Below are 15,277 nucleotides of genomic sequence, written 5' to 3'. Positions count from 1 at the left end.
GAGATACAGACAGAAGAGCTTCTGCATGAGGGCTCTGGAGACTGAAACACTGAGACGTAAAGTTTAAAGCAGACTTCATCACACCACTTTAAATTGTTTGCTCTAATATCAGTCAGAGGAACATTTTATGATGAAGAACTGATGCTCACATAGAGTGAAGCACAACAATCCTGAGGCCTGATATTAAAGCTCAAAGTGCATAATTTCTGCAGCACTAGCATCATCAAATGTAAGTATGCAAAAAAAAAAAAATTACTGTTTTCACAATGTTTTCCCAAACACTACCCCATCTGCCTCGGGTTAGCAAACAGATAGTTACGCCCCAAACTCACGCCATTGGTTGAGCCAACACTGCTGTGTTGGGTCAGACAGGATGCTCAAACAGACAAATATTTTTATGTTAACCAGCAAAAATGTAACTGTTTTAAAACCAGGTGTCTGTGAGCTGATAGCAGTATTACAAGCATTATTATTTTAAGTCCCACTTTACATTATGGGCCAGATTTACTAAATGGGGCAAATTAGCACTAGAGTGCAATTCCACAAATGCGCTGATGGGAGTGGCAAGTTTTGCGCGTGATCTTGTGTAATCTCAGGTGCAACTTGTTACATGTAATCTGACAAACACGTAGACACAGATACACACACACACACACACTATATATAAGTACTGGGACACCCCTCCAAATCACTGAATTCAGGTGTTCCAATCACTTCCATGGCCACAGGTGTATAAAATCAAGCACCTAAGCATGCAGACTGCTTCTACAAACATTTGTGAAAAAATGTGTCGCTCTCAGGAGCTCAGTGAATTCAAGCGTGATACCATGATAGGTTGCCACCTGTGCAATAAGTCCATTCGTGAAATTTCCTCACTACTAAATATTCCACAGTCAATTTTTAGTGGAAGCAATTGGGAACAACAGCAAATCAGCCATGAAGTGGTAGGCCACGTAAAATCACAGAGCGGGGTCAGCGCATGCTGAGTCAATAGCTACAGACCTCCAAACTTTGTGTGGCCTTCAGATTAGCTCAAGAACAGTGTGTAGAGAGCTTCATGGAATGGGTTTCCATGGCCGAGCAGCTGCATCCAAGCCTTACATCACCAAGTGCAATGCAAAGCGTCGGATGCAGTGGTGTAAAGCACGCCGCCACTGGACTCTAGAGCAGTGGAGACGTGTTCTCTGGAGTGACGAATCACGCTTTTCTGTCTGGCAATCCGATGGACGAGTCTGGGTTTGGCAGTTGCCAGGAGAACGGTACTTGCCTGACTGCATTGTGCCAAGTGTAAAGTTTGGTGGAGGGGGGATTATGGTATGAGGTAGGGCTGTCAAAATTGCTCAAAAATGACGTTCGAATATTCCCTCTAAAAAAAACACGAATATTACGTCAATAACAGAACAAATTAATACAAAGAGACATAACTACTTGTATAGGTAGTCTATTTAAGTTTAAACATATTTGACAACGTATTACCTACACAAAAACAAGTAAATCAACTAATGGCCAAGACCGCAGACCTCACTCTCTCTCACCCTCACGCTCTCTGCGCATAACGGTTTAAATGAACAAACAAATTTTGAGTGCTGATCAAGAGTTTTGTACAAGCAATTTAAGGCCGCGACTCTTGTCCCAAATATAGCAGGCTTCATTCAGTGATTGAAACAAATATTATTAATATTAATTGAAGTTTTACAGCATATTGAATGCTCCGAGCGAGCTGTGCTGTGGTAAACATGGAACTTTTCCTTGACATGAAACGGTAAATAATCAAACCAGTGGAAGCAGTGCATTTATCCTTTATTCATGCAATATCTATTCAGTCAGTACAGTAGCCTACACTTAAGTAATGTTTCTGTTTAACGTTAAATAAAATGAGGCACACAGTTCCAAGAAATGTGAAAACAAATAACTTTTACCCTGAGGTTCATAAAAAATAAAGTGCTATTAAATACGAAAAAGGCTACTTACATTCTTGGTGCTTGTATAAAAAAAAAGGGGAAAAAAAACTGACTGCAATTTATTCCATTGTCTTTTTAGTGCACTGTCACCGTCGGGTCTTAGGCCTGAAGGCCTACAGGTTATTTGCCAAAAACACAAGATAGTCCACATTTGAAGGGGCCAGTGCTGATCTCTTTTTATTTACTATATTCCCAGCGGAGGAAAAGACGCGTTCAGAGCGCACTGAGGATCCGGGGATGGAAAGATATTTCTTTGCCATCTGGGCGACGTGAGGGTATCTCCCAGATCCCAAAGTTTTCCACCACATGAGAGGATTTTGTTGAGCAGGTATTGGAGACTCTTGTTCATACATCAACATCTCTTTTTGAAGCAGCAGACTGATGTCCTGGTCTGGGCTGTCCGTGTAATACGTGTCTCCGAAGAGACAGCCCATAGCAGATAACGCAGTTTTCTCAGCGGGTTGCTGATCACAGGGTTGTCCGGCAGCGGCCTCACTGCCTGTGCCTCCTGCCACATTCGCTTGTTTCATCTCCTCCAGTATAGCCACCTGCACCTGCCGTCTCTGCTCCTCTTTCAAATGAACGAGGCGATGAAAGCGTGGATCCAGGTAACTCGCTTTGTTAAGCAGCATAAATGCGCCTTTTTCCACACTATAACGGTTCTCAAGATCTGTGACGATCTTTGTCTTCATCTCTGACAATGCAGGTGGTTCTGGTTCGTCTGGCGTTCGCTTGTTCAGTTGAGCGAGCAGAACATGTATTAAAGGCAGTACAGCTGACGCTGTTGGATATTTGTCAGTTGAAAGTGCTTCTGTTGCCACTTTAAAGGGTTTAAGGACCTCTTGCACCTGCAATAAATAAGTAAATATAATGCGTTGATATTAGGACAGGTTTGCGTTTGTCCAGCTTATTAACATTCACACAAAGTAAATTAGGGCCATCATTCTACCTATTTAAAAAATATATTAGGACAGTTTTGCATTTGTCCAGCCTATTACGGTCAGTGGTGGAATGTAACGATGCCAATTTTCAGTGCCGCTGCCAATAAAGCACCTAAAAGCGGTCACAAATAACTGGCAAAAAAAGTAATGATTATGAATATGTAAAATATAGCAAGGAGACATGTTAATTGTTTATTAATAAACAAGTGTTTTTCTGTGTCAGTGGCTGCAAAGATGAAGTTGGCTATGCTGACTCGCGATCTTCGCGGTAGTGAATGCGCCTGAGAGAAATGCACATTTCATACGGATTAGCCTGCATAAGCAGAGAGCAGTCTGTGTTCTTTCGTTTTGAATTGCTTCTGTTTAAAAGTAGACATTTCGATATAGATATATTTAATACAAAACGAAATTAACTTTAAAGAAAGGCTTTTATAATGATAAAATTATAATTTATAATGATAACTTCAAATAGGGGGTGTGTCGCGATTTCAGTTTCATATTGTTACAGCCCTAATTATTAGAATATAGACATTAAGAGAATAAATTGTAATGCAAGTACTTTTAATTTTAATACTTAAAGTAGCCTACATTTAAAATCGGGTACTTTTTACTTAAGTAGGGTTTTCATTGTGGTACTTCTACTTTTAGGCTACTAAAGTAAATATGTCTCTGGTTATTTGTACTTTTACTTAAGTAGGTTACTGAGATTCAGTACTTCCTCCACCACTGATTGATTACGGTACATATTTCATACACTATGCTCACCTTTCCCATTAGGGACCATTCGCTTGTGGTCAGCTCCATTCTTGACAGTTTTTTCTCAAAGATGACAGCAGACACAGCTGCTTGCTGCTCCGATGCACGGCAGATCAATTCATATGTGCTGTTCCATCGCGTCGGACAGTCGTTAATCAGCTTCTCAGTTTTCAATCCCAAAAGTTGTTGTTTCTGCTGAAGGAGGTAGCTGTCGGTGGAAGATTTGCTGAAATGTGAGGCCGCCACTTTCAGCCTACTAACGGGGATTTCAATGGCTCTGACCCCGAGCCCTTTACGCACAGCCAAGTTTATTGTGTGCACCACACATGGTATATTTACCGTTTGAAGATGTCTCTCCACTGCATTGATGTAATTAGTGGCATTGTCCGTTGTGATGGCAATCACAGATCCCCTTTCTATGCCAAAAACGTCCAAGATCTCTTGAATGCATTCGCCTACATTCTCTGCAGTGTGGCTTACCTTAAGCTCTTTAGTTTTTAGCACATTGTTAAGCATTTCCCAGTCATCATTAATCCAATGGGCCGTTGCTGTAACATAGGATACTGTCGCTACGGATGTCCACCCGTCCGTGGTAAGAGCCACATCTTTGTCTTTGACTGATTCCTTTATTTTGTCTGAGGTGCTGTTATACACTTCTACGATTCTATTGGTGACTGTTCCACGGCTAGGGATATGGTACCTCGGTTCCATTGCTTGACAGAACTCCCTGAAGCCTGCCCCATTCACGACACTGATCGGTCTCATGTCCTTACAAATGAACGAAATTAATTTGTCCGTTATGGCCTCTTGTCGTGTTGCAGACAAAGAGCTTGTGGCGGGCAATGCAAAGTAAGTGTCAAGACGTGACTGTTTAGCTGGAGTTCCACACATTATGCCATGCTCATTTGGGTGCACATTTTCGAGATGTGACCTCATGTTGCTAGTGGTCGAATGGTATGCTAACTGTATCTTACATAGCTTGCATACAACTTTATCTCGCGGTTCAACAATTTTACAATTTGTCTACTACAGCGGGCAGTTTTTTCCACATTTTTTTTTTAATTCGAATATTAATTTTCACCTTCGAAATTCGTTTTTTTAAAACTGTTCGAATATATATTCGAATTTAGAATATTCGTTGACAGCCCTAGTATGAGGAAACTCCTAAAAATGCATCTGCAATAAGGTCAGCCGCAAAAACAACGCCTTTTCAGCGCTAATTTTGCACTGCGTGTCTTTAGTAAATACCGACAGTAGTTTTTTTATTTAAATTAGATTTAAATTAATAATTTGACAATGCACTTAGTGGGCCTCATTTTTTAAACGAACGTACGACAGAAAATGGTGCATACAGCCGTTTCCATGCAAAACTTGGCATTTATTAATATGGACGTGAGCGGTGGCTACATTTACATTTAGTCATTTAGCAGACACTTTTCTCCAAAGCGACTTACAAATGAGAATAGTAGAAGCAATCAAATCAACATGAGAGCAACAGTACGCAAGTGCTGTGTCAAGTCCCAGTTTCACCAGCAAAGTGTTTCGTAGCTAGGAATTTTTTTTTTTTTTTTTAAATACACACACAAATAGAGAAAGTAATGACAAAAAGTGCTTATATTACTGGGTCAAGTGTTGACAAAAAAGGTATGTCTTTAGCAGTTTTTTGAAAATTGCTAAAGACTCAGCTGCTCTGATAGAGCATGGCAGGTCATTCCACCAGCAGGGAACAGACCAGGAGAAGGTCCGTGAGAGTGATTTTGTGTCCCTTTGGAATGGCACCACAAGGCACCGTTCACTTGCTGAACGCAAACTTCTGGAGGGCGCAAGTCTGAAGTAGTGAGTTTAGGTATAGTCGTGCAGAGCCAGTGGTTGTTCTGTAGGCAAACATTAGAGCCTTGAATTTAATGCGAGCAGCTATTGGCAGCCAATGCAAACTGACGAAGAGAGGTGTGACTTGTGCTATCTTTGGCTCGTTAAAGACCACTCTTGCTGCCACATTCTGGATCAGTTGTAGAAGCTTGACAGTGCATGCTGGAAGGCCTGCCAAGAGAGCATTACAATAGTCCAGTCTGGATAGAACAAAAGCTTAGACAAGAATTTGTGTGGACGATCAAATCTCACGTCAGGTCTCAGCTCGTGTATGCAAGTTTTTGAGTTAGTGTGAACTTGCGTGCAGCATAGTAAATCTGGTGGAGAATTATAATGAGAGCATCATTTAGATTATTTTCCTGACAAACAACCATAGCGCATTAGTCGATCATAAACCATTAAGATTAGAATGTCTAATTAAAATTAAATTAGAATAGATGGGTGTTTGTGACCAATTAAAAATACCATACAATATTTTTTTCAGGGGTTTAGCTTTACATGCGCAAATAGCAGCAAAAGAACATGAGGATTCACACATCATCACTTCTCGCACCTGCAGCGCTTCTGTGAACCGAGAAAAAGAGAATAAAATTAAAGTAGGCTATATAAAAAGAATAAAATAAATAGGACTGCACAACATATATTTCATTTAAATAACTAACAGATAAACAAAAGAAAAAACTGTGTGATGCTTGTTTTTGTGACACGCTAACGCATTGTATTTGTTTTCTTTACATCTTTATTTTATTAAATCCAAGTGATCGCGCAAGGTGCCTCGCACGCACACAACATCAGTTCTAGCGTTTCTAACTTGATATTTCAGCCATTCATCATCAAACTAAAATGCAGTCAACCAAACATAAAAGTTACACTGCTCAAATTAAATGGTCCGCTGTAAATCAGTGTGCCCATCGCCTAACAAAACACATTTTTGCGCATGTAAAGGATGCTATTTTACGTGGATACTTGAACACGAGTGAAGTACAAAGCCTTGTTTACATAATGAATAATAATTTAGCAACCAAAATGTTACATGCAAATATAGAAACATATTTGGATTCTTGCCAAATGAGAGAGGTGAGCCCATCAGTTTCGCTTTAGCCTAAAAAAATTAATTTTGGCTTGACTTATGTTGTTTATAATGAATGCCATTATGACAATCTAATTTATGTTTTACTTTATAGTTTAATATATCATTTTATAGCTTCTTTTTCATTCTTATTCAGTTCTGAATACCATTAAACTTAAAGGATTTGTGGTGGAGGGAACTGCAATAGGCCTATGAATGTTATTTACCGGTATTAAATATACATACAAATTAATGTAATTGTTTGCAATTACTATGTTAACAGGTGTTTTTGGTGTAAAATGAATTTCTCTTTCATGAGATTACTTCCTCTTCTTGGCCGGGTTACGTTTCTCCATGTCGTAAACTCTAGGGGCGAGGCTTCCAAACCGTGAATTTTTAGGGGTGTGATACTTTAATGACGATTGTTTTCAGCCGCCACATTTATCAACGTTCGATCATTCGTACGATAGGATTTCCAGCATACGAATGTTTTATAAATCACACGTGAACCCTGTTGTAAGACAATTTCTGCGCTTGGATCTGCGCTCGTTTCTATGTTAGATTGATAAATGAGGCCCATTGTGTACATACATGTAATTATATTTTAAAAATATATTTAAAAATTAAAGCTGAAAACAGCATTTACCGGGGTTCAAGCATTTAAGACCTTTAAGCGCATAAAAAGGTATTATATTTTATTCAGCAAGCATGTAAACACTTAGATCATAGATGGAAAAGCCAATTTACAGTTTACAGCCAACAGAGGCAATTTAACAAGGAAAAATATGTTTTTTAAAGGTTTTTTGACAGTTATAGCGCCACCTATTGCCTGATCGCCACCACTTTTTTTGGGTGTCCTCAGAGTGTGTCCATACATATGCATGTTAATTTTGGTGAAAATATCTCATTTCGTTTTGAAGTTATAGATACTTTATATATATATATATATATATATATATATATATATATATATGAGAGCATAAAAAATAACCCTAGATCATTTTTGATTGGATTTTTTCACCATTTCCTATCAAAATTTTGACATTTGGGCTTCACATTTAGTTAATCAACTTGGGTTCCGTGTTTCCTACACTGGTTTCGTCTCGATCGGATTAACGGTTTCGAAGATATTCACAAAAGTTTTTAAAGCGCTAAATCACAACATTGCGCAAACCATAAGCCGAAACCTGGCAAGTCTGGTATCGTTGGACTCGGGAAGGTTTCAGGAGTCTAAAGACGTGACAATAAAAAATAAGTCGACCACACCCACAGTTATATAAATTTTCAGCCAAAACCATTAAAAACATATGTTTTTTAAATGTTTTTACCAGTTATAGCGCCACCTATGGTCCGACCCCATAAAAATTGGTGTGCTTCTTTAGAGTCATATCCTGCATGTGCTCACCTATTTTCGTGAAGTTCTGAGTTTTCGTTTAGGTTTTATAGGCTTTTGGGTATATTTAGCTACGCCTACTTTCTAAATGACCCTGTTGTAGCGACCCAAAGGGTAAAGTTCAACTTTTTTTGATAATTATTGATCTAGAGAGTCCAGAGAATTGTCCTGCACTGGTTTCGTTCCGATCGGGCGAAAAACCTAGGACTAGTTTGCAAAATTAGTTTTTTCACATATTCGCAAATAATTAATAAACGGTTTGATTGACAGCATTGGTTCTTGAGGCAAAGTTGTTCAGCATGAGGAGATCTATCAAATGATATGCATATTGTGTGAATCTGTGAAACACCATGTGATTACTGAGGTGTAAAACTCGTTACCGCCAACTTGTGGCCGATTTCTTTCAAAATTCTTACAGACCTCTAGGGCCATGAGTCAAACATGCCCATTGAGTTTCGTTCCGATCAACCTCCGTTAACCTTAATAATTAATAACCGTTAATACATGGTAATACATAGTAAATAATGACCACTGTATCTGAAAAACAAGTTTATTTAATTTGTATCTCTATAGTATTTGTTGTATTGTTTGTAATTTGTTTGTAAATTTCTTTTTATATAACAATTATATATATTGGTAATTATGCCCTTTGAAGGTTATTGGACACTGTTTGTGACAAGCACATAAAAATTATTGCTTTTTTCATTAGAGTAATAATAAAGAAGCTGTCCTACATTCATTAGTCTCACTGTGATGTGCTTGGAAAACTGCAACGTCACCCCAAAAAAAAAAAAGTGAGAGAGAGAGAAATGAATAAATGTATAGGCATCGGTATGGGCGAGTACCAGAAAAAAGTATCGGTACTCGTACCCGGTCCTGAAAAATTGGTATCAGTGCATCCCTACTTTACACTGTAATTCACTCCCTGAAACACATAATATGCCATGAAGTACCAAACATGTTAGTAACACGTTAAATCATGCAACACTTGGCTGAGTGCTAATGTAGGCTATGCGATTTATGCCACGAAACAGGAAGTTGTTGTAACTCAGGCATACAATGTCTAATCTGCCCCAAACTTCACGTTTGATAAGAGTCCTGCCCTGAACACATCTACATGACAATATTCAGTTATAGTAATAGCACCACCCACTGACAACAGGAAGTGACGTGTTTAACACTGTGATGCACTACTAGCAACATACTAAAATAAACAATTGAGTGCTAAACATGCTAGAAAATTCCTAAAACATGCTAGCAACACTTAGCTGAGTGCTAAAGCATGCTATTATCGTCATGAAACAGGAAGTTGTTGTAACTCAAGCATACAATGTCCGATCTGCCTCAAACTTCACATGTTTGATAAGTGCCCTGGCCTGAAGACATTTACATGCCAAAATTTAGTTATAGTCATAGCACCACCAGCTGGTAGCAGGAAGTGTGGCAAATACAAATGACTGACATAGTTCTCCTATATTTATATACTTAAATGCATACTGCCCACCGTGCTGTTTTCCTAAAGCCAACGGGTGGCGGTGGCATGGGTGCGAGGGCCCTTTCATCGCTGCTTGCAGCTTTAATTACATCTATAATTACACTGTTCACTCTTCCCTTACACCATAACCCACCCTTAAACCTAACCATACCACCAAACCTGTCCCTAACCTTACCCATATCCCATCTCAATAGCAGCAAATGTGTTTTGCAATACAACATGAACACAATAAGTTAATTGCACCAAACTTTTTTATGCAAGTACATAGTTGTTAAAGACACCAAATACTGTGTGACTGTATTTTATCTGTCTGTAAAATATTGTAAGACTTGTTATTTTTAATACCGTTTTAGGAGCTCTTTAGTTTTACCGAGCATTGTGTGCCAGGGTCTTCATTTTTTTTTTTCTTACCTTAAAAAGTAACTGAATTTGTGATGTGATTAATTGATTGTATGGAATTAGATGAGGAATAAAAAAAAAGACCAGGGAACACTAATTGGGAATATAAATAGTTTGCGAGGTTTGTGGAATTAAATGTTTAATTGTGGAATTATACTGGCCATGACGATATATTGGTCGACCACTATTTCAGATTTAAAGGGATAGTTCACCCAAAAATGAAAATTTGATGTTTATCTGCTTACCCCCAGGCATCCAAGATGTAGGTGAGTTTGTTTCTTCAGTAGAACACAAATGATGATTTTTAACCCCAACCGTTGCAGTCTGTCAGTCGTATAATGCATGTCAATGGTAACAAAATCTATGAGAGTAAAAAAAAACATGCACAGACAAATCCAAATTAAACCCTGCGGCTCGTGACGACACATTGATGTCCTAAGACACGAAATGATCAGTTTGTGCGAGAAACCGTAGTATTTATATAATTTATTTATATAATTTTTTACCTCTAATACACCATGTCCAACTGCCTTGAGCGCGAGCACGGCATCCGGTGTGTGAGGTGTGTACGCGCTCTGGTGCTGGAAGTGATCTCTCGCGCGTATACGTCACTCATTGTTTACACAGAGCACAAACATTGTAGGTACGACGGCTAATCAAAAATTTTACTTACTTGCGCTTATCCGGATTGTTCAAACCGACTTAAAACTAAAAGATTACGTTCTCTCGCGCGAACTCATTCGGGAGTGGTGACTTTCCACGTATTCCCAACTTCTAAGCCTGCTCGCCTGAAGTTATGGTTGATTGCTCTTCGGCTGGATATCAACACACCCATTAATGCATTAATGTACTAAAGTTGTTGAGGGTCTGCAGCGATCATTTTTTCCTCGATGATTTTACATACCCAGGAGAGGATCATGCACGACTTAAACCATCAGCTGTGCCTATGTTTTTTCCACATCTAACTGAGGTATGTGAACAAGATCTTTGTATGTGTCCTTTTTATTTGTAAAGCTGCCCTTACGAAAAGTAACAAAATAAAATGAAGTTCTGATGTAATAAAACCATGTTTTTTAGTGGTTTACTTCCATTTGTATAACAACTGTTGTACTACAGGCACCATGTTAAAACTACGCCAGAGCGTGTGCACGCTCAAGGCAGTTGTTCATAGTGGTGTATTAGAGGTAAAAAATGATATAAATACTGTTCGATTTCTCGCACAAACCGATCGTTTCGTGTCTTAGGACATCAATGTGTCGTCACAAGCCGCAGGGTTTAATTTGGATTTGACTGTGCATGTTTTTTTTACTCTCACAGATTTTGTTACCATTGACATGCATTATACGACTGACAGACTGCAATGGTTGGAGTTAAAAATCATCATTTGTGTTCTACTGAAGAAAGAAAGTCACCTACATCTTGGATGCCCTGGGGGTAAGCAGATAAACATAAAATTTTCATTTTTGGGTGAAATATCCCTTTAACAAAGCAAAACTATCTAAAGTACTGTCATTCAAACTCTGCCTTGACCACCAGATGCTCTGCTCTGCTCTGCTCTCTCTTTCTTTCCATTGTCTTTTATGATCTATCTTCTCTGTTGTGATTCCTGACTTCTGTAAAGTTATGGATTGCTGTATATTTGTGCCCTGAGGTGTGATGAGAGCCTGTGTTCTCAATCTCCATCCCAGCATGCTCCTCTCTCCCACTGCTTGGGAGAAGTCTGGAACACAACACATCACATGGACGTGCCATTGTCACCTAGCAACCCTGCATCAAGCACTCTGACTTTTCACCAAGTGTATCCACAAACAAGCACTGATATGCATATGCACGTCACCAAGACGCAAAAAGAGAAACAATTGTTGTGAAGAGGTGAAGAGAGAAGCATTTGTGGGAAGAGAAGGGCAAAGAACGTGAGTGAAAAAATAAAGAAAGAGAGAAGGGTGACTAATAAGAGAGAAACTCTGCCTCCAATCCACTTCGTCTGGTTTTGTTCATCCTAAACCTTAACAGAACTTTTTTCCTCATCTCTTTCAGTCATAGTCTTTCGTGCTTCTTTTCCTCTTCGCTGAGTTTCCAGAGCAATAGGGAGCCTGTAATTACTCCATCTGCTAACTCAACCACTGTCACAATGTTTTACTGATTGCGCGTGTGTGCGTGCGTGTGCGTGTGTGAGACTGAGTATGTGGAGAAAACTAAAAAAAAATCATGTGTCATAACCTCCTGCCATCTGGTGTTTGGTTCAGGAGATAAATGAAGTGTAGCCTGTAATGATGAGAAGTAATGCATGCTGGGTAGGGGCAAACTAAATCCATTCAGAAAGTAACAATGAACTTAACAGCACAAGATAACAAAATACATTTACACTATATTCTGTATTTTGTTATTGATTTAAAATTAGCAGCATCATGAATATTGTAGTTATATGAATGTGCTTTTTATTTTAGCAGTTAAATTTTCTAATGACTGTACTAGCAGTTTCACTATATATATATATATATATATATATATATATATATATATATATATATATATATATGTTTTTTTTTTTTTTTTTTTAATTGGTACTAATGAATATAATTAGGGCCCAAGCCCTGAAAAGGCAAAGGACCCATTGTTTTCCTTAGGTACATTTTTTTTCTGAACTTTCTGGCACTTTTGGGTCCCTTAACATGCTCAAAAACTCTTGAAAATCGTTGGCAAACAGGGCCGGGCACAAGTTGTCATAAAGGGGTCGTGGGGGAGCTCTGTGACACACCCTTTTATATGGTTGTATTTGAGGGACTCTGTAGACTAGAGCACCCCTTTTCATCTACAGTAACGAAACTTCATACAGTTATAGATCTCATCGGCCCAAACAACTTTCGCACTCTAAGTCATACGCCAGCCCAACAGGAAGTCAGCTATTTAGGGTTGTTTGAAAAACGCATGCTCTGGAATTTGATATACTCCTCCTAGGGAATTCATCTGATCACCACCAAACTTGGTCAGCATTAAGACAAGATATTGAGGATGCTAAATTGCGGGCGGATTTTTGATATCTCAAACGGTCTGCCACAAGCATTGAAACGAATTTATGGCGAGAAAAAGGAAACAGGAAGTGTTATAACTTCTGCATACATTAATTGATTTTGATGAAACTTTGGCTGTGTGTTCGTTGTACAAGGCTGATCACACGGATGTGACTATTGTGAGTCAAAGTTATAGTGCCACCAACTGGCAGCAGGAAGTGTGTCACTTTCAACATACTTTGAGATCACCCTCTTATTTTTACCCGATTTGCTTCAAACTTCATCAGAATAATGTCAAAACATGGCAGATGTAGAATCGTAGAAAGCTGGGACATGGGCGTGGCACGGGGGCTCTACAGCGCCTCCTAGTATGGAATCTGAAATCATAGATACATACTAACACATAAATGTATGAAACTCGGTACACATATAGATCTCATGAACCTGAACAACTTCCGCACTCTATATCATTAGTTCCACCCAACAGGAAGTCTGCTATTAAGGATTGTTGCTCTGGAACACATACTCTGGAATTTGATATACTCCTCCTAGAGGATTCATCTGATTGCCACCAAATTTGGTCAGCATGAAGTCAAGACATTGAGAATGCTAAATTGCAAGCGTATTTTTGATATCTCAAATGGTTTGGCCGTGCAATTGAAACAAATTTATGGTGAGAAACAGGAAGTGTGTTATAACTTCAGCTGCATGTTTGTTGTAGGAGGCCGATCACATGGATGTGATTATTGTGATTTAAAGACATAGCGTCACTTTCAAAAATGCTTTGAAATCACCCTCTTATTTTTATCTGATTTGCTTCCAACTTCATCTGTATAATGTCAAAACATCGCAGATGTAGACCTGCGGCAGGATTGTTAATATCTTAAATACTGTTTTCATGGCAACATGTCAAACTTTAATAATTTTTTTATTAAAACTTTTTGCCAAACAACTTTCTAATTTACAGTCATTAGCTCCGACCAATAGGAAGTCAGATATTTTGGTTTGAATGTGGATTTTTTGAATAATCAGGCTCTTAAGTTTTAACTACTCCTCCTATGGGATTCATACGATTCACACCAAACTTGGTGAACATGGTGGAAAGACATTGAAGATGTTAAATTGTGAACAGATATTGGATATCTCAAAAGGTGTTGCCATGGCGAGGGATTAAAATAATGACAAAAAGGGAAACAGGAAGAGTCCCATATTTTGCCATAATGATTTACCCAGTTTACATGCATATTGCTCATCGTGCACAGTTGCCCTGAAGCCATCGGGTGGCAGTAACACCAGGGCTTGGGCCCGTCATCACTGCTTGCAGCTATATTTAAACAAAATATTAAGCTGTTTTCAATGTTGATAATAATAAGAAACTTTTCTTGAGCACCAAATCAGCATATTAGAATGATTTCTGAAGAATCATGCGACACTGAAGACAGGAGTAATGGCTGCTGAAAATTCAGCTTTGTCATCACAGGAATAAATTACATTTTAACATATATTTAAAAAAAGAAAACTGTTAATCTATATTATAATAATATTGTGCAATATTATATTGTTTTTACTGAATTTTTGATCAAATAAATGCAGCTTTTGGTCAGTATAAGACATTATTTCAAAAATATTTTTAAAAAATCGTACTTTAGAACTGTAGTGTATTTTAAAGTACCCCCCACATTGATGCATTTTAAAAATATAACCCTATATGATAAACTCCCAAGAACAATGGAGAAATGCGGAAGAACATTTAAAAGTCTAATAATATTTTCATTACATTTACAAATGTAAAGGCATAGTTAGTTTTTTGTGTACTGTTCCTGTTCACTTTGTCCGGTCTACTGCTAAGCAGAAAACTGCTATTCACTGTGTGTTCTGACACCTTTCTATCATGGGCACCATTCATTTTTTCAGCAATTTTTTGAGCTACAGTAGCTCTTTTGTGTGATCGGACCAGACAGGCGAGCCTTTGCTCCCCATGTGCATTAATGAGTCTTGGGCACCCATGACCCTGACGCCAGTTCACCGATTGTCCTTCCTTGCATCACTTTTGGTATGTACTAATCACTACATACCATAAACACACCACAAGACCTGCTGTTTTGGAGATGCTCTGATGCAGTTGTCTTGCCATCACCGTTTGGCCCTTGTCAAAGTCACTCAGATCTTTTCACTTATTCTTTTCACTGCTTCCAACTTATGAAATTCAAGAACTGACTTCATTTGCTGCCTAATATATCCCACCCCTTGACAGGTGCCATTGTAATGATATAATAAATTATATTCACCACACCTGTCAGTGGTTTAAATGTTGTAGCTGATCAATGTAATATACAATATAAAACTTGAATTTGTCTCTAACACAACACAAGGTCTTTACCAC

At 38.5% G+C, this 15,277-nt stretch overlaps 1 protein-coding gene across 8 annotated transcripts in view; it reads right to left on the bottom strand.

Moving 5' to 3' along the window:
* The window catches only part of abr (ABR activator of RhoGEF and GTPase), a 321,977-nt gene that overhangs the window by 184,537 nt on the left and 122,163 nt on the right, over positions 1-15,277 (bottom strand). Inside the window, exon 1 of one of the 8 annotated variants that reach the window (XM_051893763.1) lies at positions 10,129-10,244. The exons of 6 other annotated variants lie outside the window; for them this stretch is intronic. In XM_051893763.1, coding sequence (XP_051749723.1) covers positions 10,129-10,227 — 99 coding nt within the window. In that variant the 5' untranslated portion in view covers positions 10,228-10,244. Of the gene's footprint in view, positions 1-1,971; positions 2,008-10,128; positions 10,245-15,277 lie in introns of those variants that run through there. One more of the 8 variants, XM_051893764.1, reaches the window with a different exon arrangement.

The sequence above is a fragment of the Ctenopharyngodon idella genome, chromosome 5, assembly GCF_019924925.1.
Source record: "Ctenopharyngodon idella isolate HZGC_01 chromosome 5, HZGC01, whole genome shotgun sequence".
Lineage (NCBI taxonomy): Eukaryota > Metazoa > Chordata > Actinopteri > Cypriniformes > Xenocyprididae > Ctenopharyngodon > Ctenopharyngodon idella.
Note: the sequence above shows the minus strand (reverse complement) of the source record. Positions and strands in the feature narration are given on the sequence as shown.